At 39.4% G+C, this 26133-nt stretch overlaps 1 protein-coding gene across 21 annotated transcripts in view; it reads left to right on the top strand.

The window, feature by feature from the left end:
* The window catches only part of Cdc42bpa (CDC42 binding protein kinase alpha), a 220323-nt gene that overhangs the window by 112368 nt on the left and 81822 nt on the right, over positions 1–26133 (top strand). For all 21 annotated transcript variants that reach the window (XM_039090235.2, XM_039090251.2, XM_039090262.2 and 18 more), the window contains 6 exons: positions 1661–1861; positions 3791–4039; positions 6161–6240; positions 8838–9004; positions 11112–11234; positions 22372–22505. In XM_039090235.2, the coding sequence (XP_038946163.1) occupies positions 1661–1861; positions 3791–4039; positions 6161–6240; positions 8838–9004; positions 11112–11234; positions 22372–22505 (954 nt within the window). The remainder of the gene's footprint in view (positions 1–1660; positions 1862–3790; positions 4040–6160; positions 6241–8837; positions 9005–11111; positions 11235–22371; positions 22506–26133) is intronic.

Genomic DNA, 26133 nt, shown 5'->3' on the forward strand with positions numbered 1-26133 from the left:
CAATTAACATAATCAATTTATTTTACTTTATACCAAATATAAAAATTAATTTAAAATAGGCCAAAGAACTATGTCAAAAAACAAAAAACAAAACAAACAAACAAACAAACAAACAAAAAACCGAAAAACAAATGTCTTGAGGATAACACAGAATTACAACCCCTCTACCTCGTAATGGTAAATTATACTCTCCTCAAAAACTTATGTGTATGTATCAGATGACTCGGTGGTCAGAATGAGAAGACCGCCTAGAGAACTGCCATAGTATGTACCAACCACTTCTCTGATTACATGCCAAGAGTATGTGATGAACCAATCACTTCTCTGTAACATGCCAAGAGTATGTGATGAACCAATCACTTCTCTGTTACATGCCTAGAGTATATGATGAACCAACCACTTCTCTGTTACATGGCTAGAGTATGTGATGAATAGCTACAGACTGTAGTTGGGTCCTGACCTGCAACATTCTGACCTGCCCACAGTCACCTTGGAGGCCCAGGGTAAGGTACAGGTCTGTTCCAAGCTCAGCAACAGAAACCAGCCCCAGTGAAGAATATGAGGAATTTCTGCAGGTTTACAAATGGGAATAACACATGAAAGATAATCAGTAAACCTCTCATTAGAGAAATGCAAATCCAGAGCCTGTGACCCCACTCTGAGGGCATTTCTGCCCAGGAGGAGAGCTGCTACCAGCCAGAAACAGCAAGTGTTGCCCAGCAGTGATTCGGTCTCAGGACACTGTTAGTGGAGTATAAAATAGGGTAGCAACTGTGGAAGATTGTATAGCTGGTTCTTCCAGATGCTAAAAATAAGTTGATAATTTATTGATTTGTAATTTTCATTTTTATCTGTGTAACTTACTTAATTATATTCTCAACTTTTTTAAAATTAAGAATTTTGGTTTAAAGTCTATATTTTTCCGTTTGGTTTTGTTTATTTTCTGAGAAAGGGTTTCACTATTTAATATCCTTGGCTGGCCTGGAACTTGCTTTGTAGACCAGGCTGTCCACAAAACCATAGAGATCCATCTCAGGGCTAGTATACGGTGTATACCATCATGCCTGGTACAATTTAGAACTATGTACAGTACAGTACAGTAACTAGTCAACTTCTAGTTTAATTTGACTTACAGTTGGGGCATAATTAATCTGAATAAGTTATCCGTATTTAATTGTACATTTTTAGTTCTACTATAGTACATATATACATATTTGTTTTGATTGATGAGTTATATAGACAAATATTTTAAAAAACAGTAAGAAAGCTGATATAGTAGTCCTATAATCCTAGCACTTGGGAAGCCAAGACAGGAGGATTGTGAGTTTGAGAGTAGCCTCAGCTATAAGCAAGACCTTGTCTCTGACTACCAAACCAGAACAAAATTAAACAGTAATAATGCTGTAAGTGAAACATTCATTTTATTGTTAATGGCTCAGATAATACTGTTTCCCTATATGCATTCAGCTGTAATAAAGGTTCTATAAGAATATGAATAATGAAGACTATTAATGTAGAAGCCATATAAAATTATTCCGTAAACCAGTACACTAAATATAGATAAGAATGTCTTCTTGTAATACTACATACTGTATAACTCAAGTGCCTGTTTCTAATTTAAAATTATGTTTAATATATTAATAAACATTTGATGTCTTAGGTCCAGTCCTCAGTGGCAGTTGGAACTCCAGACTACATTTCCCCGGAAATCCTTCAGGCTATGGAGGACGGGAAAGGCAGATATGGACCAGAGTGTGACTGGTGGTCCTTGGGAGTCTGCATGTATGAGATGCTTTACGGAGAAACACCATTCTATGCGGAATCTCTGGTGGAGACATATGGAAAAATTATGAATCATAAAGTTAGTATATTTTTTATAATTTTTACAGCAAATACATATAGTAATTAAAGTAATATGATAGTAAAGAGAAAATACTTTTTTCAAAATAATGAAAACTCATATTTTTTGGTTAGTAGAAGATAATCATTCTTAATCATAATCTATGAAATAATTAATTTTAACCTTTTACTACACCTTGTTTAGAAGTGTTCTTAAATAGACAGCTGGTCTATGGTCTGTGTAGTTGAGTAATAGAGTTTAAAAATGGTTAGTTTTTTCAATCAGTTTTAACTATTTAATATGTACAGTCATGACAAGCATGCATGCACAAATTCTCAGCATCATTAATAGTGAAGGAAGTGTCAGTAGAGATAAAAATGAGATTTTCTTGGCGTCAGAAGATGACTCCGTAGCTACGATGCTTGCTGTGCATGCACGACTTCTGGCCTTAGTTCAATCCCTGAAATGCACAGAAAGATGGAAGGAGGGAACCGACTCCATAGAGCCGCCCTCTGACCTTCACACAGGCAGCATGCACTCCTGTGTGTGCACACGCACATACCTGTAGTCATACACCACAACCATAGTTTTGTTTTACTGAGAGTCTTCTGTCAATTTAGCAAGTACAAAATGAAACATCTGTACCCTAATAAATGCAGCCTCATGGGTACTCCTCAGACTTTATTGACAGGATGGCAAGTTGTAACTTTCTGTCACAAAGTTAACAGCTGTACATCTTGTACCTGAAAAGGATGGTTAGAGCTTTTGATGGACCAAGGTCAGGCTGAGAAGTCAGCCTGGTTGGGAATCTAGAACAGTGGCGTGCATAGGCTATCTGTCCCGCTATCAGTGACCACAAAGTACTGGCAGCCACAAGAAGATCACAAAACGCCAGCACTACAGCACTAAATGAGACTTGTGAACAGTTTCAAAAGTTCTCAATATGAAGCTGAGTGTCCCAAAAGAATAGGGTTAACGTGTGATGTTTAATTGGTTCTGGGGATGCAAATTTGATTAGTGTACTCTGCATGCAAATCAATTTTAGAGACTCTGTGTCTTCTTCTGAGCTGCATCTACAGTGCAGTAAGTCGTTCTGTAGGAAGAGCTGAAAGCTAGGGAGAAGTTTGCAGTGTGTGAAGGCCTGTGCACCATTCAGAAGGACATCACTTCAGCGCAGTATGCTGTTGAACAACACAGGTGTAGAGAGTTCAAGTCCCTTTTCCTGTCATTATTAGTTGTATGCCATTGAGAAAATAACTCTTAGTTTCCTCTTCTACAAGACTGTCATACTAGCTGTTCCTACCCAGTGTGATTATTAAGAGGATTAAATGGGTTAAATTAGTAAGTCTCTTTTAATAGTGCCAGATACATGTTAAATTTTCAATTGTTTAATGATTAACTGATATTTTACATCGTATCTGAGCATATCAGTAATCTACTTCTTGGGAAATACTGAGTTAAAATCTTCTACTTGTAATCAGATCCACCTGATTTTAACAGCAACTTAACATTCTAGAACAGTGGCTCTCAACCTTTTTGAACACTGCAACCCTTTAATACAGTTCCTCATGTTGTGATGACTCCTAGCCAAAAAATTTATTTTGTTGGCACTTACTACTGTTATGAATTGTAATATAAATATCTGTATCTAGGGTATCTGATATGTGGGCCCTAAAGGGGTTGCAACCCACAGAGTGAGACCCACTGCTATCCAGCATCTGACCCTCTCTCTGTAGTTCATCTGTCATGAAGTAACTTTGAGAATGAAAATTCCCTTAGAAAAAGGATTTACTCCATCATCCCTGTGTCTCCTCCTTACAGTATCACTGCTATGTCATCAAACATCTACTAGACACTTTTCAAAGGGAAACGCATTTAAATAAATCTACCACCATTTTGTAAGGTAACTGCTGATTTGTATTTACACTCTGTATATCATTGTCTGTGTAGGAGAGGTTTCAGTTTCCAACCCAAGTGACTGATGTGTCTGAAAATGCTAAAGATCTTATTCGAAGACTCATTTGTAGCAGAGAACATCGACTTGGCCAGAATGGAATAGAAGACTTTAAGAAACATCCGTTTTTCAGTGGAATTGATTGGGATAACATCCGAAACTGTGAAGCACCTTACATTCCAGAAGTTAGTAGTCCAACAGACACGTCAAATTTCGATGTGGATGACGACTGTTTAAAAAACTCTGTGAGTATGACATTCTGAAGATGTCCTGTCCTCCTGGTTCTTTTAAGTATGACTATAACATTTTTATTTATTAGTCTGATGCCAGGACTATTTTATCAGCCACATAGTATTTATGACTTCTGGTGCTTTATTCTGTCATATATCAAAAAATTAAGAGACTTAAATGAATTCACCACAGTCGCCCATGACCAAAAGCAAAATTCAAGATCTGTTCTTTAGATAATTGTATCAGCAGCAGGTTTCCTAAGAAGGCAAGATTGGATATTTTAAAGTATGTTTCATGGTTTCAAAGTGAAGGAGATGACAAACATTCCCCTAAAGCCAGCCATGATAACTGGAAGCAAATGAGCAAAAACATTTTAGAACTTGAAATAAATACAAGGAAATAAAGAGGCATTTATTCATGAAAAACTACTGGCCTTTTTGAAACCATACACACCTTACTCCCTACCTCTCACCCCATCACGTGCTTGTTCATACTCAGGACATGGAGCAAAAACCTGACACCTTGCTGCTAGATGGGGGAGTGATTGGGAAAGCTCTAACCCAACTCCCACACTGTTGCCACTAAAGCAGCAGCTTGGTAGGGAGGAATGGATATGGAAGGTCAGTTCCTAGCCTTCCGTTCCTGAACATATGTCTCTGCCTAAGGCAAATGGCTGAGCAGGTGGCCTGAGGCAAACAGTCACATACCTGTGGGGTGCGTCACACAGTCACTGGGTCACACAATAACATTTAAGGGTATAAGAACTAACATTTTGGAATTTTTCCAGCCTTATTTTAAGCTGTTAAAATTTATATCCTGATTTGAGTTTAATATTTAACTTTCTACTACTTTATATCACCTTTTCCTGTTAAGTACTGTGTTCACGATTACTAGAAAGCTGTTAAACTGTTCAACATCACAAGGAGTAATTAGATGGGCATTCCTCGCCATTTTTAAAAATCTTAGTCATTTTTGACAGAAAGTCTGTCATTCCAAGTTAAGTGAGTATACAGTTGATTTTAATTATTCACAGTAGTATTTGATAAAATTAAGGTGAACACCAAGTTAGTTGGCATTGACCTTTGCTGTGTGGAAATACAAGGTTAATAATTTGAAGGGGCGTGTGGAGAGGAAATGGGAGGGATTTCAGGAGCCAAGGAAAGGAAGAAATGTAATCATTATCTCAAAAATTTCAAAAGAAACAGAAAGTTAGCTTCTGATTACATTCTCAACAACTGAATACAAAACCTTTTTATATGTACTTCTATTTAAAGACACTTTATATAGTAATATATACCTTTGATTCCTTACCACTAAACTCATGACTACCAGTATTATAATAACTCCTAAACAGAGTTTTTCTAACACGTGTTTTCTCTGTGAAGGCACATGATTACCTTTTTACTTTGCTTCACTGGGTGGCACCTAGTGGTTTCACACACCAATAGTACTATCAATATGTATGGAGGGAAAGGATCATGAATTCAAGGCTACCTTGGGCTGTATATAGCAAGATCCTGTCTTGAAATTTTAAAACAAATGCAGTTATCGGCAGCACTTCTGGGAGCTGTTTTACACAGAGATCCTCTCATGAAAGCACACAGTGTTTATAGAGTGTGCTAAGGATATTTGCTTTCAGGGTGAGAAAAGAGGAGCACCCCACGCTTAGTCTCTGCTTGAGGAGCACAGGACAGTGCTCATCCTCTAGACACATCTTCAGGGGCCACAGAAGTTCTACAATACCGGTTTCCAAAGTTAGCTTCTAAACTGTGTATCATGAAGCATGCTTATAATTTTAGCACCGGAGAGGCAGACATAAGAAGATCTGGGCTATGTAGTGAGTCCTCCCAAAAAAAAAAAAAAATCTAGACAAATTTTTAGATATAAAATACACAGATAATGTCTATAATTTTATTCTTAATTAGGCTTTTAGCTCTTAGATTGTTTTTTAGAGTTTTGTAGTGCCAGTGCTCAGAGTCTGCATTTTGTATCACTGTACATATTTACCAAACTTATCACTGTGTCTAAATTCAATAGTTGTTTTATCCTCATGGCAGTTAAAATTAATAGTTCATCCTTATAGGTCATAACTATAGGTTTCTTACTAGATCGGTATTCTTTTTATTTTCTCATAGGAAACAATGCCCCCACCAACACATACTGCATTTTCTGGCCATCATCTACCATTTGTTGGGTTTACATATACTAGTAGCTGGTAAGTTTCAAAAGCCAATATAATTTGGGTAATTTAAAAGTTAATTGAAGCTTGAAAATGGTCTCTGGTACCTTCTAAAGGGTCCTCCCAGTCTCCTTCCTCCTGAGGCTTCCTGTTTCCATTCTCTCTGCTGACCCTCACAGCTTCAGTCCTTTTCCCTCACCTAATGCTACATCATGTTCTCCTCTTCCCCCCACCCCATCCCCTTTCCCTCCCCTGACCCTCCCTCCCTCCCCTCTTGTGGTTGCTTTCTTCTCCCTCCCAAGTGGAACTGAGGTGTCCTCACTTGGGTCCTTCAGCTTGTTGACCTTTTTGAGTTCTGTGGGTTCTGTACCTTGGGTGTTATGTTCTGTTCATTCGTCCTCCCTTCCTCCCTCCCTCCCTCCCTCCCTCCCTCCCTTCCTTCCCTCCTTCCTTCCTTCCTTTCTTTCTAGTGAGTAGATACCATGCATTCCTTTTAGGTCTGAGTTATCTCACTCAGATGACATTTTCTAGTTCCATCCATTTGCCTACAAAACTCAGGAAGGCCTCGTTCTTATAGCTGAGTAGTACTCCATTGTGTAAATGAACCACATTTTCTGTATCCATTCTTCTGTCCTGGGACATCTGAGTGTTTCCAGCTTCTGGCTATCAAAAAAAAAATAAGGCTACTATGAACATATTGGAACATGTGCCCCTGTGGCATGGTGGGGCATCTTTTAGGTATATTCCCAAGAGTGGTCTTTCTGGGTCTTTAGGTAGGTCTATTTCCAATTTTCTGAGGAACCTCCAAATTGATTTCCAGAGTGGTTGTATCAGTGTGCAATCCCACCAGCAATGGAGGAGTGTTCCTCTTTCTCCACATCCTTGCCAACATGTGTAGTCACCTGAGGTTTTGTTCTTAGCCCTTCTGACTGGTGTGAGGTGGAGTCTCAGGGTTGTTTTGATTTGTATTTCTCTGATCACTAAGGACTTTGAACATTTCTTTAGGTGCTTCTCAGCTATTTGAGATTCCTCTCCTGTGAATTCTCCGTTTAGTTCTAAACCCCATTTTTTGATTGGGTTGTTTAGTTTTTTTGGCAATAAGCTTCTTGAGTTCTTTATATATTTGGGATATTAGCCCTCTATTGGATGTGGGGTTAGTGAAGATTTTTTTCCCCAACCTGTAGGTTGTAGATTCATCTTATTGACTATGTCCTTTGCCTTATAGAAGCTTTCCAGTTTCATGAGGTCCTATTTATCAATTCTTGATCTTTGAGCGTGATTCATTAGAGTTCTGTTTAGGAAATTTCTGCCTGTGCCAATGAATTCAAGTTTCTTTCCCACTTTCTCTTTTATTAGATTCGGTGTGTCTGGTTTTATGTTGAAGTCCTTGATCCACTTGGACTTGAGCTTTGTGCATGGTGACAAATATGGATCTATTTTCATTTTTCTACATACAGACACCAGTTAGACCAGCATCCTTTATTGAAGATACTTTCTTTTTTCCATTGTATATTTTTGGTTTCTTTATCAAAGATCAAGTGTGCGTACATGTATGGTTTTATTTCTGGGTCTTCAATTCTATTCCATTAATCAACCAACCTGTCTGTCTCTGTACCAATACCATGCAACTTTTATCACTGTTGGCTCTGAGGTAAGGGATAGTGATTTCCCCCAGCCATTCTTTTATTGTTAAGAATTGTTTTCACTGGGTTCGGTCCCCAGCTCCAGAAAAAAAAAAAAAAAAAAAAAAAAAGAATTGTTTTCACTATTCTGGTTTTTTTTGCCTTTCCAGATGAATTTGAGAATTGCTCTTTCCATGTCTTTGAAGAAGTGTGTTGGGATTTCGATGGGGAATGCATTGGATCGGATCTGTAGATTGCCTTTCATAGGATAGCCATTTTTACTATGCTAATCCTGCCAATCCATGAGCATGGGAGACCTCTCCATTTTCTGAGATCTTCAATTTCTTTCTTGAGAGACTTGAAGTTCTTATCATAAAGGTCTTTCACTTGTTCGGTTAGAGTTACCCCAGGATATTTTATATTATCTGTGGCTATTGTGAAGGGAATTGTTTCCCTAATTTCTTTCTCAGACTGTTTATCATTTGTATAAGGAAGGATACTGATTTATTTGAGTTAATTTTATATCCAGCCACTTTGCTGAAGTTGTTTATCAGCTGGAGAAGTTCTCTGGTAGAATTTTTGGGGTCACTTATGTATACTGTCATATCATCTGCAAATAGTGATACCTTTAATTCTTCTTTGCCAATTTGTATCCCCTTGATCTCTTCATCTTAAAGTTTGGAATTTCAAATTCTATTGATGAACACATGCTAATGGTTTTGACTACTGTTTCAGTAAACTTGTCAGATTGTTTTAAATTAATAACTTTTTAGTAAACTTCATTTTATAACATATGGAGCTTTAAACTTAAAGATAATTTGGTGATACAAGTTTTTATTTAAAAATATTTGTACAAATAATTTATTGTAATTTTGCAGAAAAATTTTATAGTTGTTCTGTGCGATTCAAGATGTTTTACTGTAAATATTCAAATCTATGTCTTGTATAAAGAAGTTTAAAATTCTTCAAACCTTGTTGCAATACGAACCTCCTTTTTTTTTTTTAATTCAGTGTTCTTTCTGATCGGAGCTGTTTAAGAGTCACAGCAGGTCCCACCTCACTGGATCTTGACGTCAATGTCCAGAGGACTCTAGATAATAACTTAGCAACTGAAGCTTATGAAAGAAGAATTAAACGGCTAGAACAGGAAAAGCTTGAACTTACTAGAAAACTTCAAGGTAAATATTCTAATGTTCTCTTTATTTAAATTGAACTTACAGTGTACTCAGCTGCATTACAAAGGATCGTTTTATTTTCAGAATGGGTCTTCTTGTAAATTGTAAAAAGTAAAGTTGTAGAAATGATGCAGAACAGAGTATAATGCCACTTATGTAAAAATCACAAAGTGGTAAACACAGTGACATGATTTCTACAGGTATGGATATGTTCATGTAAACGTATGGAAGGAATACCTTTGGGGACAGGAGAACAGAACTGTCAGAGAAGAAAGGGCCTTTCTCATCCCGACATAACACTTTGGTGACTTTTATTATCATATGTGATCAGGCCTTGCGCATTGTTTCCTTCAACTCTGGGATGATTTTAAAGGACACTCTATGATTCCTTTTCACTTTCTTGTTTACAGTGATTTTGGTCTTTCCCTCAGTTCTCACCCCCTTGAAGGGCCCCATCAGTCACACTGGGCTGTTCTCCCCTCCTTTCTCACTCTCCTCAGTGATTCTTCTATGGCTCCTTCCGTCTCTACTTCCCTTCCCTCTGAGGCCGAAGCTGTCTGTGTGTAAGGGTGTCCTTGTTTCTCTGTTCCTCTCTTGTGTGTATTGTGTTCCTCATTTAGAGTGTGCATTGATCTCTGTGTCTGCCTCAAATGTGAGGAGCTTGCAGCTGCCTCTGTTTTCTCTTTCTTCCTCATGACTTATACTACATGACCAATATGAGTGAAAAAAAGAGACAGTTGAGTTAATATTATTTTTGTCCCAGAAAATGTTTTTCTGTTCATTATCCAATCAGCAATTGAGCCTGAATGAGGCTGGACTGCAATTTTTGTTAAAGTTAGTCCACCTCTAATGTGGGAATGAAGGGAGGACTAGGTAGAGCCTGGTCGGGTCTGTCTCTCCTTTACTTGTAACTGTGGGAGACTTGTTCAACTCTTCAGCCTGTTTCCTTACCACTTCCTACTCGCATAAGTATCTTGGCGAGGAGTCTTTTCCTAATTTGATGCAATTACAGTAGATATACTAGTAGGACAAGAGTGTCTTCTCTCAATAGTGTACTAATCCCTATCCCACATTGTCCAGAAGCTTTGGATTTTGTATTTGTTTTTTGTTTTTTTTCCAGCATAGTTGTCCTCAGTTTTAGGGGCTAGCAAGATGGCCTAGTGGGAAAGGGCACCTGTTGCCAGGCCTGAGGACTCAAGTGTAATCCTCAGAGTTCATACAGTAGGAGGGAGAACTTACTGTTGTAGACTGTCCTCTGTCCTCTACATATGTGTCATGGCATGTGTGCCCATGTGTATAACATCCTCCAAAGAAACAAACACATGTTAAAAATGTTCCTTAATTTAGGTCAGGCTTCAACCTGGACAAAGCTCTAGGTTAGACCACTGAGATAGCCCTTCCTCTCAGAATGCCTCTGTGGTTCATTATACTTAGTCTTTGCTTTCACAGTGCCATAGTGGTTGTACAAAGAAGATATTTTTAAGTTCTTAGTTTTATATTTCAAAAGTATTTAGTATATTTTTATTTTTAAAAAAGGAACAAGAACCATTCCTGTCCCATTTCATTACAATTGAAAACTTTGGGGACACAATGAAGGCAGCGCTAAGAGGAAAGTTCATAGTACTAAGTGTGCCTCTATAAAGAAATTAGAATTCACATATCAGCAATTTAAAAATATATCTGAAAGCTCTAGAAGAAGAAAAAAAAAGAAGAAGAAAATATACCCAAGATGAGTAGACGGCAGGAAATAATCAAAATCAGGACTGAAATCAGTCAATTAGAAACAAAGAAAATAACACAAAGAATCAACAAATTCAAGAGCTAGTTCTTTGAGGAAATCCACAAGATAGACAAACCCTTAGCCAAATTAACTAAAAGTCAGAGACAGTGTCCAAATAAACAAAATCAGAAGTAAAAGGGAGGCATAACAACAGACAGTGAGGAAATTTAAAGAATCATTAGACCTTACTTCAAAAGCCTGTACTCCACAAAATTGGAAAGTCTAAACAAAATGGATAGTTTTTTAGACAGATACCACTTACCAGTTAAATCAAGTCTCTGATTTTCATTCTTTAATTCTTGTTTTTTGTTTTTTTGGTTTTTTTTTCAGAGTCAACACAGACTGTTCAAGCCCTGCAGTATTCAACTGTTGATGGTCCACTAACGGCAAGCAAAGATTTAGAAATTAAAAGTCTGAAAGAAGAGATTGAAAAACTAAGAAAACAAGTAGCAGGTAACTGTCCAGGGCCATCGTTAATTTAGTAGATTTTCAAGTGGTTGCACTTCACATCACTGTCTGCTGAGTCTTGTTGATGTTACGGGTTATGAGTTATGTGACACTGAGAAACAGCAAATAAAAATGAGTTCATTTCAGAATTGACCTTGAAAATGAGCATGTAAGTCACCATTGCCTTACAGAAGAGGGGCTTTGGGGAAAGTAGCTGAAGGCGACACATAGAGAAGGCATAGAAGGCACGCCTGCCAAGAGAACAGAGATGGCTGATGGACCTGCTGTAGTGATAGGATTTACCTAGAAAACTGTATTTGAGTGGGAGCTAGACAGGAGGGTTAAAGAGGAGGGCTGCTTCAGCAAAAGAAGACATACAGACACATGCAAACAACAAGTATCAAATCAGGACTTGAGGGCTATAAATTTCTCTTTCAGCACTGATTTTATTGTGCCCTGTAAAATTTCAGTATGTTGTATTTTCATTTTTGCTCAAATGATTTATATTTTTACTTTGACATGAATTAAGAAGTGTTTTTTGAGTATTTGAAGAATTAATGCCTATATTTCTCTAATCAGTTTTGTAATACCCCCTTATGATTTTCATTCTATTAGAGGTGAGGTTTGTTTTATGCCTATATTAACCTATATTCCCTGGTCACTTCGATGAATGTGTATTCCTGCTTCTCTAGATTATTTGATTTGTAAATATTGATTAGATCCTGTTGGTGGAGAATGTTTTTGAGGTTTTTCTATTGTTTTGTTGGTTTTTTGTCTATTTGTGTCACTCATAGTTAAGACAGGCATGATCTCCTCCTGTTGAGCAGACTTTAAATGTAACCAGACAACTATTGATTGCTGCCAAGATCTGAGTGGCATTACTGCACCCTGAGGATGACGTGAATGCTGGTCATTGTGGTGTCCATAGGCCCACCCATATTTCGTCACTGCTTTGTGGAGCAGCAGTCAATTTCTAACTGGTTCTTCACTGACACTCTGGGACTCTCTTTATCCTTTCCAGTTTCTGGTGGGTTGTTGTCATTTGTCTGTCTGCTTTTAAAATATCACTCTTCTCTTTAATGAGAGGATTTGGCTTCTCATTATAGCCTCAGGTTGAAAATTCAGGTTCAGCTCCCATGGTTGACAGGGGTCAGCAAGGCACTACAGAGGTTTCCAAGCTCTACTTGCCTGTTGAGTGCTGGGATTAAACATGTGCACCACCATGTCATGTGGATTTTTGTGATGTTTAAGTCAAATAGTTTTCTAAGAGTTTTTGTTTTTTGTTTTTTTGTTTTGTTTTGTTTTGTTTTTTTGTTAGTGATACAGGATTTTGGAGAATGGCAGGCCTTTTCCTGGCTCACTTAACATGATACAAAGACCCATGATATCAGACACTTAGGGTCATCAAAGACCAACCTGGGGCAGTGGCCCCAAAGTTTGTCGTTTTACACCAGTGGAACTTAAAGGGAGATTATGCCCTTCTTGAGCGTAGACACTGTGGAGACAATCTTTAGTAAGCATTATCCAGAAAAGTGAGAAAATGAGGGGAAGTGAGATCAGTTTCCAAGAGTTGAGAAAAGTATCAAAGGATGGAAAAAGCTGTTGAATTTCCTTTGCTCAGGGTTTTTTATAAGGCAGTGTCAAAAACTGGACAGAGACTGATATAACCTCTTTTGGGATTGGTTAATTGCCTGGGACCATCAAAGGTTAAACCAATGGAAGGCCTGCATTCTCTGTTTATGTCTTCCCTGAACCAACCAGGGAGATGATCATCTTCTGTTCATGCCCGCCCCCATACATAGCTGAAACCTGCCTCTATCCGTCTCTTCTTCTGGCTTGGTTATCCACGTTGACTCATTGCTAGCTATTAAGTTATTAAGACCTTGCAGGTGTCTTGCTAACTGTTCATTATAGCAAACTTTCTTTGTTCACGAAGCCACTGAATAGTAGCTGGAATGTTCTTGGTTAGTTTTTTGTCTATGGGATGGGTGGTCTGGGGTCTCTCCTGAAATGGGCCGGACACTTTAAATACCACTCTTTCTTATTATTTAGTCTATTATAAGTTGTGTTAGATATAATATATTAAAAGCAAGAATATATAATAATTAATAGTGTTTTGCATGTTTTTCTCAAAGGAAAAAGGTCTCCTGGAGATTAGGTAGCTGCCCTGCCATTGTTGGCTTGCTTCTTCAAGCCCGTTTGTCTTTTATCTCATACCAGGCTGCACATCTTCTAACTAATTTTCCTTAGTGCTCCAGACGCTTGTGGTTTTAAACGTTATTCTTCATTTTAAATCCAGCTTCTGTTCTCACTGAAACATTTGAAAGTAGCCTTGCATTTCGTCCATAGGCCCCTCTCTCTTATGCTGCCTAAGAGTGCTGTCTTCTCTCCACTCGCTAGTAGAGTAGCAAACAGCCCTTTCTTGTTCCTTTGGCTAGGAAGAGCATGGTTTGGGGCTGGGGGTTGTGTTTCCTTATACTTGTTAGCTTCTCTGGGCTGTCAGTTCCAGGATACATGAAAAGACAGCCTGGGAGCTCACTCACTGCCTTCATTGCACAGGTCCCTGGGCCCCAGCTCATCTTACCACATCCCATCGTCTCTGCCTTATTTATTCATCGACCATGTACTCACTTTTAAATATAAGGTCTAGGATTTTTATTTGTTCTTAGTGGGAAATATATCAATTATCTTTCTTCAAAAGTAGAAGTCCCAGAGTCAGCTTTTTTATGTTGGGGCTATCACATACATAATAGCTTTGATACGCATGCTGCCGCACTTTTGGAGAACTGCTCTTGTCTCCAGGATAAAGTAAGACTTTCTCAATGCTGATTGGAAGTCCTTCCTTGCCGTGCATGTGTTGGTCTCTTCAGCTTCATTTCTAGTAAACTGGTCCCATTATGTCGATCTCGCCCATATCAACTGAGTCTCAGATCCCATCAATGTTACCCTTCATCCACCCGAGTCCACCTTGCATTTCACTTCTCTGCTTTTCCTTGTCTACCTGTCCGTCATCTTCACCCTCCTGCCTGTCTGTGAATGGTTGCTCATTTGCTTGAAACATATTTTGTAACCCCCGCTCATCCATAGCATGTTTCATTATTAACATGTTTGTGGCTGACACTGTCTTTCCTTACTTCACCACAAGAGCACAAGCTCTTTAAAAACAGGAGCTTTAAATCCATTCATGTTTTTAATTTTATTCGCTTGTATGTTCCAAGTACCTATAGGATTACACTTGGCTCATTTAAAAACCCAAATCAATATTTGTTGATGAATTAATGATCTTCGAAACCACCTCTGTCCATTTCCTAAGATTCTGTCTTTATTGTGTTGGCACAGGCAAGCCTAGCAAACCTCCACTCTCTGTGTAGTGCAGAGAGGGCTGCCCTGTCTTGGGATAGTTGTTACTGCCAGCTCTTGCCAGGTTCCTCCATGTCCTTTTCTCCCACTGCCTTCATGAACTTAACACTTGTCAGGCTACTCTTGACTTGAATTTTAAAAACCATTTCCCAATGGTAGAATGAAATTAGTAAAATCAGTAAAAATGCAGTTAGAGAAAGGGTCAGTCTCTTGCTTTGGTCGTGTTCTTACCCTGCAGAGTTTGTTATGTTGGATATATGGTGCTCATTTTCTCACTTCTGTACTCTCATTCCGCTTCTCCAATACCTGTCTGCCTTCCCTCCCTCCCTCCCTCCCTCTTTCTTGTCATGTTTTTTAAAGGTATGATAAAATACATCTATTGAATTTACCGTTTGAACAATGTTTAGTGGTTCACTGAGTAGCATTAGTCACTGTCTCTGTCCACTGTCATCACCGTCTTAACATCATCTCAGAACAGAACCAGGATGAAACAATAACCCCTTTTCTGTTTCTTGAAGCCTCAGCCTTCTCCTTCCATAACACGATGTTTCCAGAAGCTTCATACTGTAGAAGTACACAGTCTTCAGTGTTCTGTGTTTGGCTTCTTTAACTTAGTACAATGTTCTCAAGGGTCATCCGTGTTGAAGGGTATGTCAGAAATGGCTTCTTTCTAAAAGCTGAGTAATGTTCCATTATAGTCACATAACAGATTTTGCTCTTGTCTTCATCTGTCATTGGACATGTGATTTGCTGTCATCCTTTGCTATGGGCAATAATGCAGTTATGAGTACAAACATGCAGTTTCTGGTTAGGTTCTTGTTTCTATTTGCTGCAACTAGGCTTCACCAATAGCCTCTCATAGGCTCCCTTTATGGTGCCAAATTTCAACTCCTTTGCATGACCCCTTCAATTCCGGGCCATCAACTGTAACTGAGGCTGCACCTTCACCAATGTCCTTCCATGGCCTCTCCCAGAATCCAGCCTCAGCTGCTCTCCATGACCCTTTAATGCCTTCAAAACCAGTACCACCTGAGTGACTTACACATTACCAAGTCCAGCTGCAGCACGAGGTACAGCCTTGGCTATCTCTGAACACAGCCTCTTTGTGCTCTCAGAAAACACTTCCCAGATTTCACCTCAGTGATGCTGGTCTCTTCTTCTTTTTTTTTTGGGGGGGGGGGGTTCTTTTTTTCGGAGCTGGGGACCGAACCCAGGGCCTTGCGCTTCCTAGGTAAGCGCTCTACCACTGAGCTAAATCCCCAGCCCCGATGCTGGTCTCTTCTTAATCACAACTAATTTCTTAGCTCCAGCCAACCAGTACCAATTGTTCCAGTCATCCCTTCCCCTCTTGACTGTAAAGCCACCGCCACATGGCCAAAGCTGCCAAGTTCTGCTGTTTGCCAGGGCTGGAACATGGCCCATGTTAGTCTGTTACCAGATTTCTGTTTTCTAACTTCCTCACTGCCTCACTTGGCAGTCCTAGAACTTGCTCTGTAGACTGACCTTGAAGGAAATCTGCATGGCTCTGTGTCCTGAATGCTTGGATGAAAGGCCTGTACCACCATGTCTCCTGAGTGCTGGGATGAAAGGCCTGTACCACCATGTCTCCTGAGTGCTGGGATGAAAGGCCTGTACCACCATGTCTCCTAAATGCTGGGATGAAAGGCCTGTACCACCATGTCTCCTGAGTGCTGGGATGAAAGGCCTGTACCACCATGTCTCCTGAGTGCTGGGACGAAAGGCCTGTACCACCATGCCTGTGCTTAAGCTTTTCTTAAAAAAGCACCTAGAACCTGCTCTGTCCCAGGATGGCCTTGAATTCAGAGATCTGCTTGACTTTGTCTCCTGGGACTAAAGGTGTGTGCTGCCATGCCTGAGCTTAAATTTAGCTGGGTAGAATCTTATGTAAAGTCACCACTCCCCTAATCTGTTTTTCTCCATGAACATAGCATTCAGCTCCGTTTCACTTCCCGATGCCCCTTTATTACTTGAATCATACATTTTATATTTTCCCTTTCTCAGCTTGTTCCTTTTCATTAAAATGCTCTTCATAAGAGTAACTTTAATAACCACACACAACAGAATTTATCAGACTGTTTTGAGACTCCCTTTGTCAAAGCAATTGCTTTGATAATCTAATCTAAATCTCTTTACCTTAGCCTCAGGCAAACTCTTTGAACAATGGCAAAAAGCTATCATCTTCTTCACCAAAATATCACAAAAGCAGTCTGTAGGCCACAAACTATCATTCTTCTCCAATTAAATGAAACCTCTTGGGCCAGCAGGCCTACACAGTTCAAATTACCCTCTCAGCACCAATGTCTTCCGTATTCCTACTAGGATGGCCCATTAAGCCCACTTAAAGCATTCCAAGGCTTTCCAAATCCAAAGTACCCAAATCCGCATTCTTCCAAACCAAAATATTGTTAGGCCTATCACAGCATACCCCAGTCCCCGGTACCAGCCTCTGTTTAGTTAGGGTTTCATTGCTGTGAAGAGACACCATGACCATAGCAACTCTTAAAAAGGACAACATTTAATTGGTTCAGTGGTTCAGTTTATTATCATCAAGTGGGAGCATAGCAGCATCTAGGCAGCCATGGTGCTGAAGGAGCTAAGAGTTCTTCTATTTGTTCATAAGGCAGCTAGGAAACGACTGGCTCTCATGTGGTTAGGAGGAGGGTCTCATTGTTAACCTCAACAGTGACACACTTCTTCCAACAAGGCCTCACCTACTCCAGCAAGGCCACACCTCCTAATAGTGCCATTCCCTGCGCCAAGCATATTCAAACCACCACAGGCATCAGATGACCCTTTCACAGTGAAAAGCTCTCAGGGAGAACTTTCCCTCGGGATGGAGACCCTCCAACTCCAAAGACCAGACCGAGACACCACAGGATGCAATCAGCAAGAGAATTTGGTTTATTGTCGGGATACACAGGCACAGGCACCTGCGGGCGCTTCAGTCACTCGGGGGACTGGCGCGCCCCACGGAACCAAGGATGGGCTTTTTATAGGATTTTGGGGAGCAGAAGCAAGCATACGAAGCAGATGCATGGTTACAGGGATATAATTGGTGGATTCTAATATGGCAAGGGTTTAGCCCGGGGGCAAGTTTCCTAGCTACCTTCCTGAAACATAACGGCTGACTCGGCCCCCCACCAGGGTGTGGGACCTCTCCGGGGCTTTTTTTTCATTGTCAGGTGCTCAACTGAAGTCATCCTGTTGCCAGGCCTTCAACCAAACACATCCTGCTTGGCAGCCGCTGTGTACTCAGTGTTCTAACCTTTCCCTGAACCAGTCATCTTAAGTACAGCCTTGCAAAATGGCGTTACTGCTGTTAAGCTGGGGTCTTTCAACAGGATTTGCCTAGTTCCATCAGAAAACACAGATGTGTTCATCATGATCATAACAGTAGCAAAATTACAGTTATGAAGTAACAACAAAAATATTTTTATGGTTGGGGGTCACTACAACCTGAGAAACTATTGGTTCCCATAAGGGTCAGAGCAGTAGGACAGTTGAGAACTACTGCTCTACAAAGTTATATTTAGGCAATATATTTAGAAATGAATATACGTATTCATTTCTCGTCAGTTAATACCCAGGAGTGAGATTATTAGGCAGTACACTCAGAGTATCCAATTATAAGTGTAATTACGCTAATCAACATGAGGATAATTGATATCTTTATTTTTATAAGAAAGATTAACCATTATTATCTCGGGCTTCTGAATTCTGCACTATCACACCTGCCTTGATAATCGATAACCTAATAATATTGACTCTACCAATCCATGAACATAGTATAATTTTTTACTTATTTAGATCTTCTACATTTTTCATATATGCACGTATCTCCTTATCCATTTATTTTATCAATCATGGTTTGCCTTGTACTTGTTATGTATCAATAGATTTATCAGTACACAAAGTAAATTTTTATTATGTGCTTGAACATGACTTCTTTTCCCTTTGTTGAGTTCTGCACTTTGGAGAGACCAATCCTCTTTGTATTGAGTGTTCTTGTCCTTTTTGGAGCTTTGTGATGTGGTTGTAAAGTTATCAGTTTCATTTGGCCGTTTCCCTCCCTTCTACCACAGGGGTCACTCTTTAGCCATGAACACTTATTTCTAGTTTCTTTTAATGCAGTAGTGATGTTTTGTTCCTTAAACGGTTACATTAGTTCTATGTTCTCCATTCAACTGTATTCTTTAATACATTTATAGATACATGTTTTATCTCCAAGTACTTACAGAGAATCTCATTGCTTTTCTATTACATCTTTTCCTTAGGTTTTTGGTGTGTGTCAGGGGCGAGTCTATTCGTGTAGCTATGAATGTATTTCACACAGAGTATCAGGTAGGGCCGAAACTTACCATGCAGCCCAGACTCAATTCGAACTAAATCTCCTCCTGCCTCAGATCCCCAAGTTCAGGGATGACAGTTCAGTGCCACACCCAGCCTTGCCTCTTTAGTGTCCTTCCTTTACCCCTACCCCTATGTCTGCTTATAAGTTTTCCTTTTTTTTTTTCATCTTGTGAGAGTTAATAATGCTCAGACCATCCACCCACTCTGTACAGATGCCTGTCACTCCTTTCCAACTGTAAACCCAGTTTTACCCCTCACTGTAGTTTAAGAACCAAGTTTCAGTTTATACTTAAAATTTTCTATCTCAGGAAAGCCTAATGGATATTAAGTTTTAAATTATTCTCTTACTTCAATTAATGATTAATATGTTTTCTTTACAGTGTCTCACCGACTTAAACTGTAATTTAATAATTTGGATTATTTATTTGGTCAGCAGTTAGGTAGTTGTGTGGAACAGTTTTAGTGAGATGAAGGCCTTAGTGTGGTGGTTTCTTTTTTTCTTTCATTTTTTTATTGGATTTTAATTTATGTACATTATAAATATTATCCCCCTTCCTGATTTCCCCTCTGGAAACCCCCTATCCTATCCCCCCACCACATTCCTCACCTATTCACTCCCTCCCACCTCCCCACCCTGGCATTCCCCTACAATGGGGCATTAAGCATTCACAGGACCAAGGGCCTCTCTTTCCATTGATGCCACAACAAGGGGCTACATATTCGGCTGGAGCCATGGGTCATGTATGCTCTTTGGTTGGTGATTTAGTCCCTGGGAGCTCTAGTGTCGGCACCTGCACCGACAGTGTGTGAATATCTATCGGGCATAGATCTGCGGGATTGAAATAAATCAAATACACAGGTCATCTGTTTTCAGCGAGTGCCACCAAGGCTTTACAGATCTCCTTATATACCCAAGGCAAAAGCCTTGGAAAACAACAAGGCAGGTGAAAATCCCCAACCAGGAAAACAGGAAGTCTATGTGGTGAAAGTTCCGGCCCAATCAGGGGCATAAACAACTTAACAACAACAAGCAGGAAGGCTCAGTGGGGAGGAAGGGTACCATGGAAAATCCCAGCCCCAAATCAGGGGCTAAGAGCAGCTCCCAAGGGTGTAAACACTTTCTTGCTACAGCAGGCTAAAAGGCTCAGCGAGTGGGGATGGAAACACCAAGGTAGGGCCCAACACTCTAGGGTGTCTGGTTGGTTGATACTGTTATTCTTCCTATGGGGTTGCAGATTCTCTCAGCTCCTTAAGTCCATTCTCTGCTGTTGGGGACCCTATTCTCAGTTCATTGGTTGGCTGCAAGCCTCTGTATTTGTCAGGCTCTGGCAGAGCCTCTCAGGAGGCTATATTAGGCTCTTAACAGCATGCACCTCTTGGCATCCCCAATAGTGACTGGGTTTGGTGAATGCATGTGGGATGGATCCCCATGTGTGGCAGTCTCTGGATGGCCTTTTCTTCAGTCTCTGCTCCACACTTTGTCTCCGAATTTCCTCCTGTGAGTATTTTGTTCCCCCTTCTAAGAAGGACTGAAGCATTCACACTTTGGTCTTTCTTTTTCTTGAAGGTCTGTAAATTGCATCTTGGGTAATCTGAGCTTTTGGGCTAATATCCACATATCAGTGAGTACATACCATGTGTGTTCTTTTGTGACTGAGTTACCTCACTCAGGATATTTTCTAGTCCCATTCATTTGCCTAAGAATTTCATGAAGTCCTTGTTTTTGATAGCTGAGTAGTACTCCATTGTGTAGATGTATCACATTTTCTGTATCCATTCCTCTGTTGAAGGGCATCTGGGTTCTTTCCAGCTTCTGGCTATTATAAATAAGGCTGCTATGAACATAGTGGATCACGTGACTTTGTTATATGTTGGGGCATCTTTTGGGTATATGCCCAAGAGAGGTATAACTGGGTCCTCAGGTATTACTATGTCCAATTTTCTGAGGAATCTCCAGGCTGATTTCCAGAGTGGTTGTACCAGTTTGCAGTCCCACCCACAATGGAGGAGGGTTCCTCTTTCTCCACAGTTTCTGCTGTCACCTAAGTTTTTGATCTTAATCACTCTGACTGGAGTGAGGTAGAATCTCATGGTTGATTTGTATTTCCCTGATGATGACTAAAGATGTTGAACATTTCTTTAGGCGCTTCTCAGCCTTTCGATATTCCTGAGTTGAGAATTCTTTGTTTAGCTCTGTACCCCATTTTTAATAGGGTTATTTGGCTCTTTGGAGTCTTGTTTTCTTGAGTTCTTTGTATATTTTGGATATTAGCCCTCTATGGGATGGAGGATTGGTAAAGATCCTTTCCCAATCTGTTGTTTGCCATTTTGTCCTATTGACAGTGTCCTTTGCCTTACAGAAGCTTTGCAGTTTTATGAGGTCCCATTTGTCAATTCTTGATCTTAGAGCATAAGCCATTGGTGTTTTGTTCAGGAAAATTTCCCCTGTGCCCATGTGTTCAAAGCTCTTACCCACTTTCTCTTCTATTAGTTTCAGTGTATCTGGTTTGATGGGGAGGTCCTTGATCCACTTGGACTTGAGCTTTGTACAAGGAAATAAGCGTGGATTGATTTGCATTCTTCTACATGCTGACCACCAGTTGAACCAGTATCATTTGTTGAAAATGCTGTCTTTTTTCCACTAGATGGGTTTAGCTCCTTTGTCAAAGATAAAGTAACCATAGGTGTGTGGGTTCATTTCTGGGTCTTCAATTCTATCCCATTGATCTGCCTGACTGTTTCTGTACCAACACCATGCAGTTTTTATCACCATTGCTCTGAATACTACTTGAGGTCAGGGATGGTGATTCCCCAAGAAGTTCTTTTATTGTTGTGGTGGTTTTCAACCTATGGGTCGTGAGTCCTTTGGCAAACCCCTGTCTCTAAAAGTATTTGTTTTCTGATTTATAACTAGCAAAATTATAGTCATGAAGTAGCAACAAAAATAATTTTATGGTTGTGATCACACAGCATGAGGAACTGTATTAAAGAATCATAGCATTATGAAGGTATAGAACCACTGGAGTAGACCATTTTAATACTGTATATAATATGTCCAAGTTGAATGTCTTGAATTTAATAAATTATGGGTTCATTTTATATGTTTGTTTGAAATAATTGTTTTATAATAACTTTTATTATAGAAAAAATCCTTTTATTTGGCAGTAATTTTCCAATTGCTTAGTCCTTGGCAACTTACTCAGAGTATGCTAAATCTGTCTTATATAACTGTCCCAAATGAAGTGAACTTGTAATATTTTAATCTAAAAGATGAGAAAAATAAAGTTTAACTGCTTTTTCTGGTTTAAATACAGCTATTGCATGTTATGAATATCAGTATTCTGCTTTTCATTTGCTTACACTATGTGTCTGAATTAAAGTGGGATTTTGTTTGTTTTCTGTTTTTTTAAAGAAGTGAATCATTTGGAACAACAACTTGAAGAAGCTAATTCTGTGAGACGAGAACTAGATGATGCTTTTAGGCAAATCAAAGCTTTTGAAAAACAAATCAAAACTTTGCAGCAGGAAAGAGAAGAGCTAAATAAGGTAACACATATGAACAGATCCTTAAAGCTATTTGGTACATGCTTCATCCTTTATAATTAGAATATATGACAATATATATTTTTCTATAAAAATTTGAAATGAAATTTTCATGCTAACCTAAAATGATAGTTTAAAATTTTTTAAAGATTGATTTTATGTTTAACTATGTGTGTATGTGTATATGTGTAGGAGTATATGCACCTACATATATGTGCCTGATGAGGCCACAGGCATTGGGTATGCTGGCACTGCAGTTGTAAGCAGTTAAGTTGTAACTCCATGGGTTCCCAATATAGAGTTTCCTACCATGGTTGCTGGGACCTGAGCATGGGTCCTCTACAAGAGTAGTGTGTGCTCGTAACCACTGAGCCATCATCTCTCAACCCCCTACATTTTAAAATAATCATCTTGATGTATGACATTCTTCATTAGTAAGAGAACTCAAATTCTTGAGGCTTTAAAGTGCAAAAATCTTTTGTTCATTTAGAAAGTTAAAAGTCTTGACTTAGAAAGGAATGTTACGGGGCTGGGGATTTAGCTCAGTGGTAGAGCGCTTACCTAGGAAGCGCAAGGCCCTGGGTTCGGTCCCCAGCTCCAAAAAAAAAAAAAAAAGGAATGTTACTAAAAAAGATACAAAAAGATAGTAGACTCTAATGTCTATAAAAAATTTAAATACAGATTTTAGGGTTAAGTGATATTTTATTGTAGTATTAAATTATATTTTCTAATTTCTAATGTCATGTATCTTTGACACATATCTCTTCCTTATATATTTTCATTATAATTTGCTGGTATAAGCACAGGTTATGATTTAAAATCCTTTCCATGCTTTACTTATTCTTTAAATATCATTTTTTTCAAAGTGGCATGGGAAAAAAGCTAAATTTTCCTAAGAGCTTTATGTAATATTTAAATGGTACTAGACATAGCAACAAAATTTGTTCATAACTAAGATTATATAACAACACAATTGAGAAGATAATATTCAAGCCATGGAGGAAAATTTGATCACATATTGGGAGGATCTTTGGATTTCATTAGCAACAACAAGAAGTTGGTACTAATGGCGGCCTACGCAGTTGAGAGATCAGTAGTTCAGATCACAGAATACATTGTATTTAATGATTTGATATGAAAAATACTGATTATTGTAGAATCTGTTTCTCTGGGCATGTGTCTTTTCGGTAAGGAAATGGAGTAGAAACACAATAAGCTCATGCTGATAAGGAGCTGGTAAGTGTAGGTTGATAGACGAGTGTACTCTTAGTTCCCACTTACTGCAGTCCGTCAGGCACAGGGTCGCGCAACAGCGTTTGGCACTGTGGCAGCACTTCTCTTTCCTGTAGCAATAAGTAGTGATAATCCGGGATTTATGAGCTTGCATTTACTGGTATTGTTATACAGTCAAATTTAGTTAACATAATAAGCATAAATATCTGGTATCTTGACTTATAGGAACAATTTTTGTAATTTTTAGTCCATTTTAGGGCTAAAAGTTCTTTAAGTGTATCCTGAAAAGGCCCTATTGTTGAGAAGAGGTAGCTTTAATAACAAGGAAATCATGATGTGATTTCCATAATGGCTTCAAGTGAAGAAAAACATTTTCTTTGTGTCCTAACCAATGCTTGCTTGCTTTGTCTTTTTTATAATAACCATTCTGACAGAGGTAAAATGTTACCTGATTCTGGTTTGAATTTTCATTTCTATGGTGATTGGTTTATCTTGAACAATGTTATGTGGCTGCCGGCCTTTTTTTCTCGGTCTTCTGTGGAATACTGTCCATTAGGTCTTCTGTGGAATACTGTCCATTAGGTCTTCTGTGGAGTACTGTCCATTAGGTCTTCTGTGGAGTACTGTCCATTAGGTCTTCTGTGGAATACTGTCCATTAGGTCTTCTGTGGAATACTGTCCATTAGGTCTTCTGTGGAATACTGTCCATTAGGTCTTCTGTGGAATACTGTCCATTAGGTCTTCTGTGGAATACTGTCCATTAGGTCTTCTGTGGAGTGCTGTCCATTAGGTCTTCTGTGGAGTACTGTCCATTAGGTCTTCTGTGGAGTACTGTCCATTAGGTCTTCTGTGGAGTACTGTCCATTAGGTCTTCTGTGGAATACTGTCCATTAGGTCTTCTGTGGAATACTGTCCATTAGGTCTTCTGTGGAATACTGTCCATTAGGTCTTCTGTGGAATACTGTCCATTAGGTCTTCTGTGGAGTGCTGTCCATTAGGTCTTCTGTGGAATACTGTCCATTAGGTCTTCTGTGGAATACTATCCATTAGGTCTTCTGTGGAGTACTGTCCATTAGGTCTTCTGTGGAGTACTGTCCATTAGGTCTTCTGTGGAGTACTGTCCATTAGGTCTTCTGTGGAGTACTGTCCATTAGGTCTTCTGTGGAGTACTGTCCATTAGGTCTTCTGTGGAGTGCTGTCCATTAGGTCTTCTGTGGAGTGCTGTCCATTAGGTCTTCTGTGGAGTGCTGTCCATTAGGTCTTCTGTGGAGTGCTGTCCATTAGGTCTTCTGTGGAGTACTGTCCATTAGGTCTTCTGTGGAGTACTGTCCATTAGGTCTTCTGTGGAGTACTGTCCATTAGGTCTTCTGTGGAGTACTGTCCATTAGGTCTTCTGTGGAGTACTGTCCATTAGGTCTTCTGTGGAGTACTGTCCATTAGGTCTTCTGTGGAGTACTGTCCATTAGGTCTTCTGTGGAGTGCTGTCCATTAGGTCTTCTGTGGAGTACTGTCCATTAGGTCTTCTGTGGAGTACTGTCCATTAGGTCTTCTTTCCATTAGTTTAGCAACTTTCTCTACCACATGTCCATTATTTTATGTTATTTCTTTTACAAAATAACTTATTTTTTACATGTTTTTCTGTTTGACTGTCTTTTGATATTTATAAGAATTCTTGAAATTTCCCAATGTCTTTCCTTAAGTGCACAGGTTAAGATACCTGCCAGTGGCTTTTCTCCTTACTCTTCTCAGAGTTTGTGAGCGTAATGTACATTTGTCCATATATTTAAGTTAGGACATTGGCTGGCTCATACTCTATTAGGAAATCAGAGGTTATAAAAAAAACTCCTAAATTTTATCCTTACTTTTTTTTATCCTTACTTTTTATAGTCTGCTCTTGATAGTTTCTCTCTCTAAACCCTGGAAACTCACTTTGGCTTCCATGTTGCTACAGGGATCTTACTCAGCACTCCTTTTGGTCCCTGGTCCTTGTGATCTCTGTGGGAAGAATTCCAGTGAGACAGAGACACAGCATAGGGTAGAAGATGGTAGAATACCTTCAAGGGGTAAGGCGGGCAGTGGCCACAGACACCTTTATAAGCACTGCACATTCTCAAGCAATGAGAGTTCACAGTGATCAAAGAGGCCGTCGTGTCTACCTACACTTAGGTAGGCTTTATACCATTTCAAAGTCTTTCAAATAGCTTTTCCTGAAGGGTGTTTCATTGTCTAGGTGATTGACAGGCCAGTTGGATCAGCTCTTATGGAAAAGGATGGCAAGATAGCTTTGTGGTGGTGGTGTTGTTATTGTTGTCCTTGTCGTCGTCGTCGTTGTTGTTGAAGGCCTTTAGCCAGACAGTAGTCTCATAAATTCCAAATGTGTATCCATCCAACCAGGGCT

Source organism: Rattus norvegicus, chromosome 13 (assembly GCF_036323735.1).
Source record: "Rattus norvegicus strain BN/NHsdMcwi chromosome 13, GRCr8, whole genome shotgun sequence".
Taxonomy (NCBI): Eukaryota; Metazoa; Chordata; class Mammalia; order Rodentia; family Muridae; genus Rattus; species Rattus norvegicus.